This window comes from Neolamprologus multifasciatus, chromosome 5 (genome assembly GCF_963576455.1).
Source record: "Neolamprologus multifasciatus chromosome 5, fNeoMul1.2, whole genome shotgun sequence".
Classification (NCBI taxonomy): Eukaryota; Metazoa; Chordata; class Actinopteri; order Cichliformes; family Cichlidae; genus Neolamprologus; species Neolamprologus multifasciatus.
This window is the reverse complement of record NC_140443.1, coordinates 10,666,353-10,685,304: the sequence shown is the minus strand read 5'-3', so window position 1 is coordinate 10,685,304 and position 18,952 is coordinate 10,666,353. Positions and strand designations below refer to the sequence as shown.

General features: G+C 38.5%; 1 protein-coding gene across 1 annotated transcript; it reads right to left on the bottom strand.

Annotated features, from left to right (window-relative positions):
- Positions 1 to 2,172: 2,172 nt before the first annotated feature.
- Positions 2,173 to 16,806, bottom strand: LOC146518089 (protein SSUH2 homolog). The gene is made up of 14 exons (XM_085159407.1): positions 16,554 to 16,806; positions 16,280 to 16,376; positions 14,487 to 14,567; positions 10,730 to 10,810; positions 10,579 to 10,654; positions 10,366 to 10,495; positions 9,274 to 9,334; positions 8,700 to 8,821; positions 8,309 to 8,371; positions 8,145 to 8,221; positions 6,179 to 6,271; positions 5,087 to 5,192; positions 4,671 to 4,778; positions 2,173 to 3,977 (listed from the first exon to the last, which is right to left on the bottom strand). The coding sequence occupies exons 2-14, from the start codon at positions 16,290 to 16,292 to the stop codon at positions 3,837 to 3,839; spliced, it is 1,152 nt and encodes a 383-aa protein (XP_085015533.1). The 5' UTR covers positions 16,293 to 16,376; positions 16,554 to 16,806; the 3' UTR covers positions 2,173 to 3,836.
- Positions 16,807 to 18,952: the final 2,146 nt, after the last annotated feature.

The window sequence follows — 18,952 nt, the reverse complement described above, 5'->3', positions numbered from 1 at the left end:
CAAATGGTGGAGAGTCCCAGATATAAACCTAGTGGGAGTGTCCCCCCACAGAGGGACAAAAGGACCCCCTGATGATCCTCTAATCGCCTGAGCCAAGGTGTGGAACTGGGTGTGGGTCCCAATCAGCCAGAGTTTCAGGTGAGTTCATTGTGAAACCTGGCCCCACCTTATCATGCGAATTCCTGAGGTCAGATGGCCCAGGGTGTGAGTGGGCGTTAAGGCGTCTGGGAAGGGATCTCAAAACTGGATTATAGATGGCAGAGAGTTGGTGTCGTAAACCACCGCCTCTGTTCAAAGATGGTCGCTCACAGTGGACATAGATGGCTTCTTTTACTCCTCTTTCAAACCATCTGTCCTCTCTGTCCAAAATGTGAACATTGGCATCCTCGAAAGAGTGTCCTTTATCCTTAAGATGCAGATGGACAGCTGAATCTTGTCCTGTGGAGGTGGCTCTGCTGTAGCGTGTCCTGCTACAGGACACGGGCACGGTTTACGACGGGGTGGTTTACGAGGCGGTGGTTTACGACACCAACTCTCTGCCATCTATAATCCAGTTTTGAGATCCCTTCCCAGACGCCTTAACGCCCACTCACACCCTGGGCCATCTGACCTCAGGAATTCGCATGATAAGGTGGGGCCAGGTTTCACAATGAACTCACCTGAAACTCTGGCTGATTGGGACCCACACCCAGTTCCACACCTTGGCTCAGGCGATTAGAGGATCATCAGGGGGTCCTTTTGTCCCTCTGTGGGGGGACACTCCCACTAGGTTTATATCTGGGACTCTCCACCATTTGACCTTAGAACTGAAGAAGCCTCTCGGATGAGAGGTGAAACGTCTTCAAGTAACTTAAAGAAGTCCAGACGCTTTTCTTTGCAAGCTCCTTTGACTACGATGACCTGGATGACTGAGAACCTTCACAGACATAGTGTTTTTGTCTTTCCCTGATGAGCCTCGGTAATAGTTTCAAAGACAAAGCTTTATTATTTGATTGTGTTTTTCTGCTGGCAAAACATTTTAATGTTCTATGATCCTAAACCAAGCACTTTATATATGTTCCACATTTTTTCATGTCAGAATCGCATAAGCAGCAAAAGAGAACAGGACTGTAGATAGTATATTAAATGGAACACATAAGGCAACATATTAAGAGGTTAACCCACAGGCTAATGCCATCATCTCATGTTTTTATTTCACCTTTCAACTGTGATTAGTCAGATTTTTTTCTAGAGGAAACATTTAATCACACATTGTTTAAAGTTGAAGTCACGTCTACAGAAAGTAGCACGCCATTGTTTTTGAAAGTTTTAGATGGATAAAAGGATGTTTTCTTGTAATACTGAAGATGCTATAGTGGCACATACTGGCACATGTTTGGAGTAAACTTTTTGGTAACACAGAAACACCTTCAGTTAGAGGCACATGAGGCTGGTTTTTGCCTTCAGAGCATAGCAAAAACCTTCCACAGGAAGTGAAATTAAGTGGGCAGTAAGGAAGAGTAAGTGTACAGCAATTGGTAACTATAGGATAGTAGTTTGATTGGCAACATCATTATATTACAAAAATCACCAACAGTAAACATTTCCTGTTAGTGTAAATGTGAAAACAAATAAACCCAGCCCAAATGTAGCCATCCTTCACAAAGTGCTGCAGTTTTTTACAGCGACTTGCTATAAACATTGTGTGAAGGTACATATTATATTCATAATTCTATTATATAAAAAAAAATTCAAATGTCCTTAAGTCCCTGCAAAAATTTGAATCATCTTCATCTGATATCTCCAAAGTATGATAAGGACACGCATGCAGAACTTGCAGTAAGTTGCAGTAACAGCGGAGGGAGATATTTTATTTCAAGCCTACATGAAAATAATCACAGGAAAGTGTTTAAACAGACATTATGAACCTATTTACATATATAAATATATATTATTATCTGCCCTGCTTAATCATTTCTGGTGATTAAGGACATTGGAATGTACATCATATGTTTTTTGTTCACTACTGACTTGGTGGCTTTAATATATTATCTACCCCTGCTGGTGATGCAACTTCTGCGTGCCTGTCCGTTTCACTTTTTGTAGAAGCAAAGTGTGAAATGGATGCAGTGGACCGGTGTGTCTTGTCCCGATTCGTGATTGAGGTGTGAGACAAACGACTGCTGGTCCAAGTGCGTCAAAACAATGATTTTATTAAACACTTGTGTGAAGGAAATACACCATCACAATCCTCAGCATAAATCCCCCAAAACAGCATACTTAAAATGTTTTTATATGTCAGGGTATAACGCCCCTTCATGCGCCAAAGCAGATACATAACATGCATAAGTTACAGTAACCACAGCTCTTCTGCTGACAACCTTTGACACACACTCAAAAAGACATTTTCTCCGTCTCCACGCCAGGTGCTTCCTATTGATCTTCTTATTCTCGCTTATCTCTGGAACATCAGAAACACATTCTACAAAAATTGTTGCTTATGCAGGCACAAAATGCAGTTACAAGCAAAATATATCTTAACTCGAACCTAGAAATGAATCTATATACTGTCTGTGTATGCAGGCGAACTGTCTCGACCTCACTGCACTCTGTCTCACCTCTCATCTCACCAGATAAAGCTTGTAACCTCATCCCAGACAGAAGGCCAACTCTTTCATAAGCACATTCTTACAATATATGTAATAACATGCTTGAAACTATATGTGTAATATATATTGAATAAATGTTTTAATCAAATGCCACTACTCAAAGCTTAATAAAAAGGATATAAGAGAATAAACACGATATAAAATGATATAATCCCCACAGTCTGTTATATGTTTTCCTATGAGACTGGGTTGTATGGATACAGTAGCTCTAAATGAAGCATTATAAGATGTGAAATATCACAGTTATTCCTTTAGCTTGACCACTTACATTATTGTGAAAAAGTATTCGCCCCCTTCCTGATATCTTACTTCTTAACATATGTGTCATACTTTAATGTTTCAAATCAAAAACGTTTTAATTCTACACAAAGATAACCAGAGAAAATACAAAATACACTGTTTAACTGATGATTTCATTCATCAAGGGAAAAACGTTAACCAAACCTACCTGATACTACGTGAAAAATACTGGCAGCCGCCAGTGCTAACCCTCAGTTTCCTAGTAGATGCACGGTGTGGTGTCAGGCCGAGCTTATTTTGCTTGTGTAGTGGCATAATACAAGGTTACCACTCTTGTGTCCTGGGTTCATTTCCTGGTGGTGCAGGTGTTTATATAATTTCCTCAGGGGTTTAATGAAGAATTGCAATTTTTAAGATATTACAGTGCCTTGTTCTTGAGTTATTACATTCACAAACTTGGGTGTCCACACCACCCGACCACATGCCTGGCCGGTGGGGTGACAACGATACCCCATCAGCCTTCTACGCTTAAGGGGTAAAAAGCAGTTGCTGCTAAACCTAAACTTAATAAGAGCTTGTGCGACCCTTGGCAGCAAAAACTGCAGTCAGACATTTGTGATAACTGGCCATGACTCTTTCATATCGCTGTAGAGGAATAATAGCCCACTCTTATTTGTAGGATTGTTTAAATTCAGCCACGCTCAAGAGTTTTTGAGCATGAAAGGCAAAAATCGCAATCTGATATAAGTCCAAACTTTTCTTAGGTCACTTTAAAACCTTCACTTTTTGTTCTTTATCTATTTTTTTTTTTTTTTTTTTAAAACCATTCAGAAGTAGACTCTATTGTATTTCAGACATTGTCCTGCTGCATAAGCCAAGTGTGCTTGAGCTTCACAACCCAAAGTGATGGCTGCACATTCTGCTTCTGAATTGTGTTTATTTGTGAGTCTACAGGATGACGCAGCAGCAGGTCTCTGGGTAGTTGTCAGCACTGACTTTGCGCTCGTTGCCGTACACGTAGTAGACGTAGCTCTTGTCTTTCCACTTGTAGTTCACCTGAGTGATGGGGATCAGCTCGACCGTCTGCCTCTGAAAGAGAGAGAGATGGAGGGATTCATATTAAAGGAAAACTTTCAACAATATCAGAGCGCGTCAGCTTGAGTCAGAATACTTTAGCTTAGCTTAGCATTGACTGAAAGCTGGAGTAAAGGAAATGAGCACTTTTCTTAGCCACGTTTTAGATTTGTGTTAATCTTCAATCGACCAGCTTCAAACCTTTATGTCCTTTTCTTTAACAAAAATTCCAACAATTAATTCCCCTTTTTTGAGTGTTTATATAACAGCTAACTCTTCAACCACCATCAAATCATTCAAGATAGCTTTAGTTATCTTTATAGGTCACCTTATCTCTCGAGCTTCTGTAGCAGTCAATTACTTTACTAATTGAACAGTCTTATGATTTTTCTATTGACCAACTGAGGAATCAGTTAAGTTAAATATTTTGCAGAGAAAAGCAATAAATTGCAGAGTAACACAGGCACACCGACACAGGCTGGCCACTGGGGGTGACTACACTATAGCCTATAGACTCAAAACAGAAGTCTAAAGTAAACTTTGCACATTTTCCTTGCTGCTTCAACTACAAATAATGGAATTTCAGCTCAAATCAATTATATTTCAACTAGAATTAACTGCTGATGAAACAAGGATAGCTGTTTTCTTTCCTTCCACACTCTGGACAAGATCTGGATAATTTTTCTCTTGAGCTGTGTGTCGGCCTACCTGCTGCAGAATCCTGGAGGTTTGGCCATACTTAGTTTGATGTTCTTTGATCAGACGCTCAGAGGCCTGAGAGACTGCTGGGTTTGGAAAGCCAAGCAGTGGGTAGACCTGAGAGAAGAAAGACAGAGTTTAATTCACAATATTCACACAGCTAACCCCAGCAATGTGTTTTCCTTCTCCCCAACCTTTACATTTATCTCAACTACACCTGTCTGAGGTGAGTTCCTGCAGTGGCTTTATGTTTAATTTATGGAGATTATTTCAACATTTCAAACATAGAATACAACATTCCAAACGACTGTGTGAAACTACTGAGATGTAGTTTTTTGTATGAAATTTTGGTATTAAAAAAAAAAAAAATCTTATTAGGATTCAAAGTGAAGCTACATTGTGTGTGTGTGTGTGTGTGTGTTTACCAGGTTCTGGCTGCTCTTGAACAGCTCCTTCCCTTTTACTGAGCGCAGGTTATCACTCTTCAGACCACAGCTCTGCTCCACCAGATGATCTTCCACATGGTTTTTCCTAAACACAAACACACAGATATGAACTATATTCATGCTGTATCCATCAAATATAAAATATAATACAGATATAACACACACTCTACATCCTGATGAATACAATACTACATGAATCAATCATTTCAAGTTTTAACCAATCAAGTTTCTATTGTTTTCAATTTAAACTCGCAGCATGTAATTTTCATCTTTATTGACTAGAGGGCACCAAAGCATCACTCAAAAAAACATTTATTCTCTTCCGCTTATCCTTAGCAGGGTTGCATGAGTGCAAGGGGAAGAGGTGGGGTACACCTTGGACAGGCGGCTAGTCTGTTGCAGTTCTAACACAGAGAGACAGACAACCGTTCACACCTAAGGGCAATTTAGAATCACCACCAGTAACTGCATGTCTTTGGACTGTGAAAGGAGGCCTGAGTACCCACAGAGAGCACTCCACTCCACACAGAAAGGCCCTGACCAGATTATGGAGTTGAACTCATGATCTTCCTGCTGTGATGCAGTGCAAGCCACCACACCACCCAAACATAGTTTGGGGCAGGGATAGCTCAGTAGGTAGAGTGGACGCCCCATGATCAGAAGGTCGGGGGTCGAATCCACTGAACGGCTACCCTGAGGTATCCCTGAGCAAGGTACCGTCCCTACACACTGCTCCCTGGGCGCCTGCTTAGTGGCTGCCCACTGCTTCACTGAGTGAAGTTTGTTTGAGGTCTGTCAAAACAAACAGACCTCAAACAAAACCTTAAGTATCCTTAATTAACTCTGCAAGTATCCAGGACATGTAGCATAAAATTGGCTTCAAGGGCTTTAGAAACAAATTTAAACCATTTAAAGGAGTTAAATTGAGTGTCTTTATATACTTCTGCAACCTCCTCCAGGACCATTTGAATTTTCCAAATGACACCTAAAACACACTTGAAGAACCCAATCTTCATACAGGAATCATAGGAAATATAGGAACACTGAAACTGCTGTTGTACTTGTACTCACCATTCCACTTTTAGCTCAATGTAGGTCAGCAGTTGACGTTTTCCTTTACAGGTTTCACATTGCTTTTTCCCACTACCATTACAGTTTGTACACCTAAACACACACAGACACATAACTCATTATTTTTGGTTACTTATAGACATACAAATTTTTTTTTTCCAATTTTTTCTTTGTTACATAAGTCCACATTGAAGTGAATAAAATCATTTAAATATGTTTGACTCAGTCTTGACCATTGTCGATTCTCTAGATTTTGTTTTAACTTTAAAAAAATCCGATATTTGTTTATTTTGTCAATATTGCTGCCCATCTTCAACCAGGATACACTCATAAAAGACTTTAATTATCAAATGTATTTTTAAAAGTTTGTTAAATAAATAAAAGTAACTTATGATTTCACATCCTGCTGAACATTTTTTGACTGATTTCTTCCTTTGCTCATATTTATTGGGTTAGATGATCATTTCTTTACAAAAAGTTATCCCAGTTATTGTGGGATAACTAGATGGCAGATGGGAGCAGACAGATGATCAGTTGAGTCTGTAGCGTCAGTTAGAAGTCCCTGAAGCAACAAATAGCAACAACAGCATTTTATTTCACTCTTTAAATTGTTAAACCCTTTATTTTATAAAACATTCATCTATAAAACAATTGTTTAATGAGGCTTTTCTTGCTTTTGTAATACTTCTACTTTTGCTTTTAATTTGAGTAAAATAAAGCATCATTGAGGACATGAGCAGAGATTTAAGCAGAAAATGAATGGACATGCAGAAAAAGAAGAAAAAGTGATTTATTCGGTGGACTCTTGAAAAGAAAGAGAAAAACTGCTAAGGAAAAAAAAAATAGGCTAAAGGTTATGACTTTGGTATGTTCTGAGGAAATGACAGACATACAAGTAGACCAGGAAAAACTTGCTGCAGGCTTGCAATGCCTCCCAGAGCTGTCACCTCCCAGAGGTGTCTCAAACCAGCTGAAACAAACTGACACTGTCCCATGACAGTACTGATGACATGACTGTGTGTGTGCGTGTGTGTGTGAGAAGGGGGTTGTCTGATTCCATTCCAATTTTCATTAAGCCATTCAGCACCACAGCTTCAGAATAAAAACTAAAGTTACTAAATAAATAGCTTTGTGATTGATCAACAGAGAGGGCCAGATGAATGCCTGAATGAAAAGCTTAGCTGTTAACTGACTGTAATTCAATTCATTATTCATGTTAGAACTTGCAGTCCATAACGCTGACAAACACGTTATGAAGCCATTTTTTCACAAGTTTATAAACCCTCAAAGTCTGAAAGTCTCACGCTCTGCTCAGTACATGTAAAAGAGTCACCTCATTCCCTGTATAGAGAAAAAGTCCATCATCATCCCAGCTGGCTGTTTTCTGAGTCTGATAAGTAGATATCTACTTCGCACAGCTCACCAAATAGTCTTCTAAGACGGAAGTGGGGTTTAAACTGTGTATTGTTGCGTTTGATTGGGTCACCTGTATCTGAAGGGGAAAACATGAGGTAGAGGCTCCATAGTATAGTACAGTTTTATTAATAGAAATTCACCTAGGGGCCAACAATCCCTACTGACATTATTTTCTACACGCTCACAACCCCAACATTTTCATGCAAATATGATCTAATCAAAATGCAATATATTAAGCTGTGTTTTTGACTTTAAAATGTTAATAGTGAATAAATTATTTGAAAACACAAATTCAGAACAATCAGAATCTAAAATCTATGAATTTCAGGAGACAATTCTTGTACTTGCTTGCCAACATTAAAAAAAAGAATAGGAGGTCTGATCCCAATTTATTAACACTGAATCATTTCAATTGTAATTGTTTAATTCAGCGTATCATTATTAGTTTGCATGTTTAAAAAGAAAAAGGTAGATGAAGATAATACAAAATATAAGCTTTGAAACTGGTGTTTTTTCTGTTTTATTTTCAGTTTGTGTGACCATTCAGTACCTGTCTTTGCCTGTGCCATTACAGCGAGTGCAGGCTGGATCGGACCTTGCCCCACCATTACACATCAGGCAAGATTTCTACAACGACACAAATAAGCAAATGTTTTAATTGTACCTTGATTACACTTTTCATGTCTTATTATTTACTATTGAGAGTTTCCTTACTTTTCCACTTCCACTGCACTCCTTGCATTGCTCAGTACCTGCTGCATTGCACGTGTGGCATTGCTAAACACAAACACACACAAAAAAGATAAAAATGAGTAAAAGGTAAAAACTTTTCAGAATCACACTGATGGGGAGTTCTCCTTAGATTCCTCACACACAGTTTGTGTTCTAATTAACTTCTAATTAGAGCTCCAGCTAAAGTGAAAACTACATGTGACTATAGCACTGACACCTCGTGCTATGTTAGCAACCAGCTCATTCAGGAACTCAAATCTTCACAGATTTCAAGTATCCCATTCTTTAAGTATATATATCTTCAAGCTTAAAGCTCAGAACTAAACTGCAGGTAACCCAGCACTTTGATAGATAGCTTTTGTTATTCAGCCACCTTGACGGAGGACGTGTAGGGCACCCGGATCTTCTCTGTGTGGTCACTGAAAAGTTTGGGGGGTGTGGCCTGGACCTCCCATGGTCGTGGAGCGGGCTGGGTGTAAAAGTCAGCAGTCTCACCTTTTAAATACACGAGATCACAGAAAATGACAGTCAATAAACTACTAGTATAGTAAGTTACTGCATTGTCAGTAGGTTTACGCAATGATTAATAAAAAAAGGCATTTCATTATTATGAAAACCAAAGCAAATTTCCAGATTTAACTCTTTCAGGTAAAACACTATTTATTAATCAGTTGTTCTGGAGTTTGATTCATAATAGGCTCTGAGTATCACACTATTGTTTTTAATCCCTCACAAGGCCATAAACTTTGAGTGTGGTCAAGAACAAAGTGAAAAATGTGGTTTGGTAAGAGGAAACAACAAAACTCTACCATCAGATTAAAAAGCATCCAGCCTTGCTCTATAATAACAGAACATTATAGAGCATGGCTCAAGGAAACAAATGAAAATGAACATTTTAATGGCTCCACATCAGGTTTGGATTTAACAAAATGAAAATGTGCGTTTACCTTCATGTGGTTTGTGGGCCCAGTCAGTTGACCTGGACTCAGTGAATGTCTCCAGACGGTACTAAGGAACAAAAAAACAGACTTTACTGAGAGAAACTGGATTTGCTGATAACATTACTGTGCTAATTTCTCTATATTTCACATCAGAGTGAAAGTGAAACATACGTTTCTATGCATCATGTGCAAAAAGTTGGACATGTTAAAATAAAAGCATATTTGTTGTGTCAGATACACGTTACAGGCGTTATGATTTTATTCACAATTGAATGTCACTTTAAAGTTTTTCAGGTCACATGTCAGCCATGTGCAAGTTAAGGTTTGTTTTAAACTGATGTGAAACAGTTTTTTGAACTGAGACTGTCCTCTTTGACAACACATCTTTGCCTTTATTTTGTCTCTGCATGCTCAAGATGTCATCACTTAGAAGGACTTTGTAATAACACTGCTCATGCAGCTATTGCCTGTCAGCCTGGTACTGTATGAGCCTTCAGTCTGTTTCTGGATCAGGAAGGAGTTGTATTAATGCACATGTAGAATGAGAAAAAACATCTTATTGTCAAAATAAGTATAAGATGGAGACAAATGGGGGTGGAAATATTGAATAACAAGAACTATTTTCACTCTCACTGTTAAAAGTGTAGAACCTGAGATAGTTGTGATATTAAATCCACAATTTGTTTAAACTTGTAACATACAACGTATTTCCAATTTGGTTTCATATAACTGGGCATCATATTACTGCATAACAAATTTTGTGGTAAAACTGGTATTTGGAACCGGTATTCCATATTCTTTGAGCTACTTGCAAGAGTCTTGAGGGTGTGATGAAAAGTCCTGGCAAACTACTACTTCAGCAGGTCTGGACACTTACTAAAACCCCTCAGGTTTTTGAGCAAAAAGAATCATTACATAGGTTTATTCTTAACAGTTCATTATCATTCAATTATGTCCTTTGGTCAAATGTTTAGAAAACTATGAGTACAAACAGTTCAAACCAGTCTGTTGCAGAGATAGTAAAAGCAGATATGGAGGTAACTCAGTCCTCAGCATCACTGATGCTGACAGCATTATAAAAAGGGAACATTTAATCACCCTAAATGTGTTGAATGGCTCCATGGAGGTGATGACTCCCTGAGTGACTGGTGCGTCACCGTAGCAGCAATGAGACGACACAAATTCCTTTAAAGCCTCACGAGCTGCATTTTCAGACAGAGAGGGGATGCTACAAAACACATAAACTCTGTGTTAAACCAGAATATTCTACTGGTTGTTGAGCAGCTGAAAGACACAGATAATATGTCGTACCTCCATTCAGGATTTTCAGGGGCGGGTTGGGGTGGGGCTACTGGCTCCATGGGCATGGGAGGAGGCAGGAAACCTCCTGCATCAATGACAAATTTTCAAGTACCAGCAACAGCATTAATGTGAGGAATTATGTGAACCGGGCTTTTCTTACCTCCTCCTGGCACAGTGCCTTCATAGCCTGGGACATTGCCAAACATGTTGGCTTGGGGTGCCATGACCGGTGGGTACATAGCTGGAACAAACAAGAAGAAACAAACCATTGAAACCAATATTTTGGATGAACTTAAAAATTTTCATTCACACTAAAGTTCTAACCGAACAGCTTAGGAGGTTTGGGCCCTATACCACGAACCTCGTTCAGCAAACATGCAGAACTAAAAGTCGAAAACAGAAAAGCCAGCTTTAATTAAGCTTGGCCTAAAACAAGCAAAATGTCCTTTGTAAAAAAAAAAAGAAAAAAAAAAAGGTGACATTTGATAACGGTGTAACACAATTTCACGCATCAGTGAATGCAGGCAAAACAGAAGCTACCTTGACATTATAAGTTCAGTGTTGACTTTGGCCACATCTTAATGTTTTTGCCATCTTCACACAGATTTTTCCCTTTCTATTTATTTTTATTTGGAATTATTAATTTTAGAAAAATGATTATATCCATCTATGGGAATATCAGTTCCTACTGACATGCCAGCAGAATAATGGCTCAGAAAACTAAAATTAAGATTACATTTACCTGACACTTTCCCCTTCTAAAAGACTCAAAACTTGCCAATGTTCCTAAAATTGAGTTCCAATGCTTTTGAGTAATTTTGAGTAAGCTAGCATAATTTTAACCTCAAAGGGGATTTTTTTTCCTTCATGTTTGTATACAAGAGAAACTGCTTAATAAACAAAATCTATATGTGTTTTTTGAAAGCTTTTTACAACTTACAGACTTTGTTCAAATGCTTTTGCATATTCGTAGTGTTTCCTCCCTTAAATGAAATATCTACTTTGCAAGTATTGCAAGTTGTTGTCTTCCGTTCACGTAAAGTATAATCAAACTTTTTAGTGTTTGAGCCGCTTAGGCACCGTGTTTCCTGCCAGGTAAATGACACTCCGCAATGTGGTGACGTCATTCGGGGCGACTGGAATCGATAAGGGAATCGTTTGCAAAAATGGCAAACAATTTCAAGGAATTGAAACAGTGGGAACAAGAACCGGTTTTCGATACCCATCCCTAGTCAAGACTTCACTTGTAAATGACACATTTTGGTTACATGAATTCAAGGGCGTAGATTTGGCATTTGGCATTGTGGGAACGAATGATTCAACCACCAAACCTGCCCTGTTTCTTTTTTTTCCTTTAAGTCTTTGCTTCTTGATAAAAAAAAAAGGAGAAATATACTTGCCTACATATGCTATTCTACATGCTTTTAAACCATTTAAAATTACAATTCATAGTTTTATATGTGAATTATATAATGTTAAGTTACTATTAAACAAATGACTGACTAAGTATTTTATACTTTAGTTTACTTCAACCATATTCCATATAAATCAGGTACCATACAAAAATTAAAATAGCTTAAAATACAGTCATGACAATAAAAGAATATGACTTTAATGACTTAACAACATTACTTCAGTTATAGTACACCAACATCTGTTATATTTTGGCACTAAGGGAACACTGAATGACCTGGTGGTTTTTGTCCATAAAACTACTCATCTAAGATTACCACAAAGTAACAGATCTCTTAGCAAAATTATGCAACATTTTAGGCACACTATTGCCCCGATCAAGTCAGTGAGCTGGGATGTTTTACTCTAAACACGAACTACTGTTACAGCAACAGACATGGACTACTGGTGTCCCACACAACAACTCAATGTCCACTATGTGAAGGAGCCAAACACATGCCATCTCCTCTCATTAATTGAGATAAACTGCTGCCATATTTGTGTCCTGCAGGTTTTAGATCTCACCCTGGGTCAACACACCTGAAACAAATGATTAGTTCATTACCAGGCCTCTGGAGAACTTCAAGACATGTTGAGGAGGTTTATATATATATATATATATATATATATATATATATATATATATATATATATATATATATCATAATAATCTGACAATACTATAATATTGGCCATATTATATTTACATTACCACAGTGAGATGACTTTAGTCTCATGAACAACAAGAGCTAATTGTTATTTACTAACTACTCTTGTAATGACTGTTCAGTACAGAAATGAAGCCCAACAATCATGTTTTACAGTCCTGTGGTCTCAGCCTCAGATACTCAACTAATCAAAGTGATGTCCTGACAAAAATGAATGACCAACAAAACATTTTTTTCTTCTTCATTTATGTCACACAATCTCGCGTTTCTCGCGGTTAGTATCATGGTTGCTAGGCAACCTGAACAGCGCGACGAAGGCTAGACCGTCCCATTTCACAAGCCTCTCACTTCCTCACTTCTCGTACTTATAGTACGTAGTACGCGTAGTGCGCGTACTTCAAGCACCCTGAATTGGGACACAGCCAACGTGTGCAGCTGAACAAGCCTGTTCCTGCACAGAGGAATTTGTGGTGCGAATGAAAGAGGGTTCTGCCCACGCTAGCGTTAGCTATTCCAGTAAAAACAAGCATGTTAACCTCACACCCAAAAATGGTGACAATATATTGTAATGCATCTCATTTTACTTTTGATATTAAAATTTGACCCCCTCTTTTTTGTTGTTGTATTAACTGTCATGTTTAAGTCAAATAAATGTAATAAATAAATAAGTCACCATGAAATCACAATTAAGGCAAAATACAGTTAATAAATTTACATATCAGAACAGAACTGTAACATGTTCTCCACTGCAACCCCTCAGGTTTATTTCTGATTCTGTCTTAAGTCAGCTGTGTGCAGGCAGGAAAGGACCCAAACGCACACTCACGTCTCAAGTAAACTCAAAAAGTGTAGGTGACACAAAGAAAATAACCTAAACTGGAATACTGGAACCTAATCGTACAAAGAGACACACAGGGAAATACACAGCCATGGATGAGGGAGATTGCAACGCTGGACAGAAGAAAACAAAGGGCTTAAATTAACAGGTAATGACGAGAGAACAGGAAACGCACACACACACAGCTGGGGCTAATTACACACAACGAGACAGAGGATACAAAGCTAAACATAAAACATGAGATAAGGTACCTTCAGAGTAAGAGAAGTAAAACAAAACATGGCACACACAGACAAGAGAAAGTAAAACTGGAAGTAATGGGAACATTCACAGAGATGCAGACAGACACAGAAACATGACTTAATGGGGAAACATGGCAGCCAGGGGAAAACAGAATAAAACACGAGGAGGAAATAAGACACAAGAACTCACACAACCTATATAAACACAGACACACGAAGAGAGACAGAGGCCACAAGGGGAAAATACTAAATAATAAAGGAACTAAACAGGATATATAAGAAACTCAAAACAGGACAACTAGGCACTGAAGAATAATAATAAGACTAACAAAGTGGACTTCTACACAAATCATCATACAAAATGACAAAAACACAACCCCCCCCCCAGAGATTCACAGTTTTTAAAGTTTCTATAAGTAGAATGGGAGGCAGAGTTTTGAGCGACAGACACACTCTCTAGTTTTAAGATTAGCTTAAGCACCGATTACTTCTCAACTCTCTTTTCTCTTTCACATACCACTATTACATACATAGTCTGAACTACTCGTTAAAAAGGCAAACATCTGCATAAAACATAAAACAGGCTTCATATAGGCGGAGGGGGGCAGGAACCGTCATCCAGCAATGATAAAGATCTTCAAGTTATAAAACAAGCTATAAAAAAAGCAGGTTAGGTTAATGCAACAACATTAATGTGAGGAATTGGGCTTTTCTTACCTCCTGCCGACACATTGCCTTCATAGAATGGGGCATTGCTGAAAGTGTTGGCTGAGGTGGGCATGAGAGGGGTATATGCAGCTGGAATAAAAAGAAATAAGAAACAAACCATTCAAACTAACACAGCGAGAAGTTTTTTTTAAATGCATTAATTAATTATCCTTTTTTTTTTGGTGGGGCGGGGGGATGTTTTTGCTTAGGATAAGGTGAACACTCAGAGGATGACATCAACATTGAAGTTTATTATGGATAATAAGTATTGTGTAAGCTGGGCCTCAGCAGTTGTGGGAAGGGAAATGTATGCTCATGTACCCAGGGCTGGTCTCTGTGCACTCTGTTTAAGAGAGGTCTCCCCTTCCAGAGGGAATTATTCCTTTTCCCCTTATCTTCAAGAATCTGTCTTAGCTCATCCATCCTTTCATGCATCTATTTTCTGCCGTTTTGGGGGGTTTTGGTCACTGAAGCAGCAGCCTGAGCAGAGAAACCCAGGCTTCCCTCAAACCAGCTCATCCAGGAGGACACAGAGACACTCACAAGTTAGGCAAGAGATATAATTTCTCTAGCAAGTCCTGGGCCTGCCCTGGGGGCTCCTCATGGTGGGACATTCCTGGAGTCCCAAGTCCTACTCTGAGCTTCACTTTCCTCCATCGTGTCCCTTGTCAGCAATCAGTCTAACTTTCCTTCTACAGTTCTTAGTATTCTTTATGACTTATTCTTCTGAGTCATTCTGGTTTGTTTGTTTGTTTGTTTAAAAGTCTTTCAGCCTAATTTCAATAGAGCTGAATACAACTGAAAGGGCTCCTACTTCCCCTTCTACATGTTGTAACAAGAACACTTCAGAGTCCTAGGTCATGGATTGCTTTTATCTACAATGGACAGTAGGTGGGGTCGCTTAGTCCTTGCTCAGGTGCTTGAATGCAGATATGTATGCGGGCAAAATAGAAGCTACTTTAGCATTATAACTTTGATGTTGATTTTGGCAGAGATTTGTAGATGTTTGTTTCTTTTTCTCTCCCATCTTCATACAGCTTTCTCACAGTCTCTCACATTCTTTCAATCTTTGTGCCGCCATCCAAAAGATAAATGTTACAGTGTGAGAGAATTACAACTCAATAAAATGCATAAACTAATCCATATCAATTTTCCATCCATATCAATAGCTATATTAAAATTGAATGAGGTGGTAATGCTGACAATTAACATAAGAAGAAAAATCCTTTTGGCTTTCTTTTACCAGCACCCTTTTAAAAATTAAAAAAAAGAAGAAGTTTATTTTAGAAAAAACAGGTATATCCATCTATGAAAAACAGAGTCATCATTTCTTTCAGGACTTAGGTCAAAGAAAAATCCTAAAACTAAAAAATATTCACATTGGAATCGTTTCCTCAACAAAATACAACAACCTCTGTTTATAAGTAAAGCTGTTCAAGCACAAATAAATCCCAGAGAGAAAATAAAAACCAAATGATGCAATTAACAGGTTAACTGATATCAGGTCGCCATTTAACAGAAGTTTAGGCAACAGGTTATTTAATTAATTTTTAAATTTAATTTAATCAGTGAATATTTAATTTTGTGTATTTATCTAGTCTCAGAATTTAAAAAAAACAAACAAAAAACTTCAAAGAAACCTTAAAAATGCACCTTGCATTAATATGTATATATTTGCTGGAACATATTTGCTGCTGGTAGTCGCGCCGACTACCAGAAGCTCATCCCTGCATCCTTCGTGTGTCCTGCATGGACTCGGTGTCTGTGCAGGGTCACTGCTGTCCTGCTATTTCACTTCTTACCTGCGCTGTTCATTCTGCTGCAGATCAACCACTCAGTAGACCAGCTCGGTTTTATGGTAACCACACAGGATCCGTTGATTTAACTCCGCCGCTCAACCTTCGAAATACATGTAATTGGGAACTCTTTGTATCAGCCCCTACGTCAAATATCAATATCAATAAACTAATGTTTAAAGGACTGTTTTCGTTTTTATTCCCTCACCAGCAGTGGTGGGTAAAGGTCTGAGGGTAAAGAATAAATATAAAGACAGAATTAAAACTATTCTTAGTCTACCTGAAAATTTGATATTTGGTCAGAGAGAACAATAGCGGCTCTGTTTTCTTCTGTGTCTCCTCTGTGACAGAAAGGAAATGAAGCCCTGCCTCTATCGGATTGCAAACATACCAACAAGTAACGTGTCAGAAGCTGTTTTTTCTTCTCCAGACGTGTTTGCACAGCTTTTCTATTCAAGTAACATTGTTCTCAGGTTAGTAGGAGGCGCCGACATTCCTGAAAAGTCATTTCTCATAATCCGCCCTCGTAGCCTCTCTCCCCCCTCCCCCCTCGATCCATGTTGGACTTTTCTACATGTTTAAGAAACTTTCACACATAAAATCTGTGCGAATATTTCATGCGTATTTTATATTTCGCACGAAATATATATTTCGTAATATTTGTAAGTATTTTTCGGACTCATCTATTCTTCATGCAGCTGTTCACACCGACCAAGCTCGATTTTCCCGATGTTTCGAAACAGATCTAACCAATCAGAACACTGCATTTCGCAACCAGCATAGCTCAAATCGCGTGCATGTACTGAATATACAATGAAACGGAAATAGTAAAATAATTTTAATAGTAAACTACCACTCAACAACAACAACTATTTTGCCTCAGGCACACAGCTAAATAGGCCTTCTCAGGTGTGTGGTCCCCACTCTGCTAACAAGAGCTTAAACTGCACTCTGACATCTTGAAATACGTTCAAAAGCGGCCATCGTACAGTTTCAGCTCCTGGATCAAAACATAAAATGCCTTCTCTGAGAATCTGATGAGCTCAGAATCTCCGTCTTTTTCTTTCCTGGCTTGGGAACATCAGGACCAAATTGCGCAAAAGCGCAACGTGTTCGGTGTGTCTGTATGATACAGGGCAAGTTACAGCCTATACACTACATCAGTGGCAAAGGCGGTGGTAGTTAAGGAAAAGAAAGAAAAATTAGATAAACAAAGATAGAAATTAAATGTTAAACAGGATGAGAGGAATAAATACTACAATAATTAGACCCACGTCTTAACTGTGGGACATCTTCAAAATGTTTTTCTTTTGCATTTGCACCAAATGCAGAAAAGCAAAACTGAGAGGCCATATATGAATGAACATATTGTGGGAGAATGAAAAACATAAAGTAAATCTGACTTTTTTGTTTGTGTATTGCTTTTACAAACTCGTGTATTTAAAGAGAAATGCAACTTTTTCAGTTTAAAGTGTGTAAATTCTTACCACTAGAGGTCACAAGATTACAAACTGCAGTCCAGTTTGCCAGGTGAGTCTCATCTATTTACTCTAGAGGAGGCTCTAAAACGTTTTAAAAGGAGTCTAATGCCAGTCAAAGACACTGTTCTACTTCATATGTTGTTGAGGATATCCTTAAATGTTCTGTTCGTAAGCCCCCCTTTTTTCCACTGTTAGCTGCTGTTAGCCAGCATTACTGAAAATGTCTTTCAAGTGGATCTAACACGGTTGAACTTGACACTAATTTAATAAACTCTCATACTGTATGAGAATGTGGTCAAACTATTTATTTATCAGAAGGAAAGTGTTATTTTTAGGACACTAGAGTCTAACATTAGCTGACATAAAGTCATAACTAGGGCTGGGTATCGTCACTGATTTCTAGAATCGATTCAATTCCGATTCACAAGGTCCAGAATCGATTCGATCCACGATTCGATTTAATTCGATTCGATTCGATTCACTTCGATTTGAATATGGGAAATTTTGACAGTCAGAAATATTATAATTCAGATCAGTACATTTACATATTTTTGTATCTATAAAAAGGAAGCTGACACACGCAAGACTTTATCAAAGGTGTGAGCGTCACAGCAGATGCCTTTGTGTCAAAGTAGCTGAAGATAAAACACAGAAACACATGAAGGTGATTTTTCCTGGCCTGGGATTTTATAAAAATATTCTGCAGTACATCAAAAACGAAAGAAAACCATTAATCAACATATGAACATTACCTCTGAAGTTACAGCTGTTTTATTAGAGACATGGCTAAGCATTTTGCATTTTGCATAATTTTAAAAAGTTTAAATTTGTTCAGCATTGAACGGCAGAAATTAGGTTTTCTTTTCGGAAGTATATAAAACGGAAAGAAAAAAAAGTCGGCCGATAGCGCTGTAAACAACGGTAGACTTGTGCGTAACAAGCAAGCGAATAATGCAGAAAACCGTACAGAGAGAGGGGGGGGGGGGGGGGGGGGGGGGGGGGGAGAGAGAGAGAGAGAGAGAGAGAGCTGTGCATCATGGTAGAAGCAAAACAGTAAAAGTAAGAGTGAATACATGACGATGTTTATGTGAAGTGTAGTTTGGATCTTCTTTTGCTGCTGGTTCGGTCAATATTGTTTGGAGAGACATCAAACTAACAGCTTTACAATCAGCGCATAAAGGGCGTGAACACAAAGCGC

Coding starts and splice junctions, on each gene's coding strand:
- LOC146518089 (XM_085159407.1), bottom strand. Junction 8,822..9,273: donor GGCCCACAAACCACATGAAG/GTAAACGCACAT, acceptor TGTATTTAAAAG/GTGAGACTGCTGACTTTTAC. Junction 8,372..8,699: donor CCTACACGTCCTCCGTCAAG/GTGGCTGAATAA, acceptor GTTTGTGTTTAG/CAATGCCACACGTGCAATGC.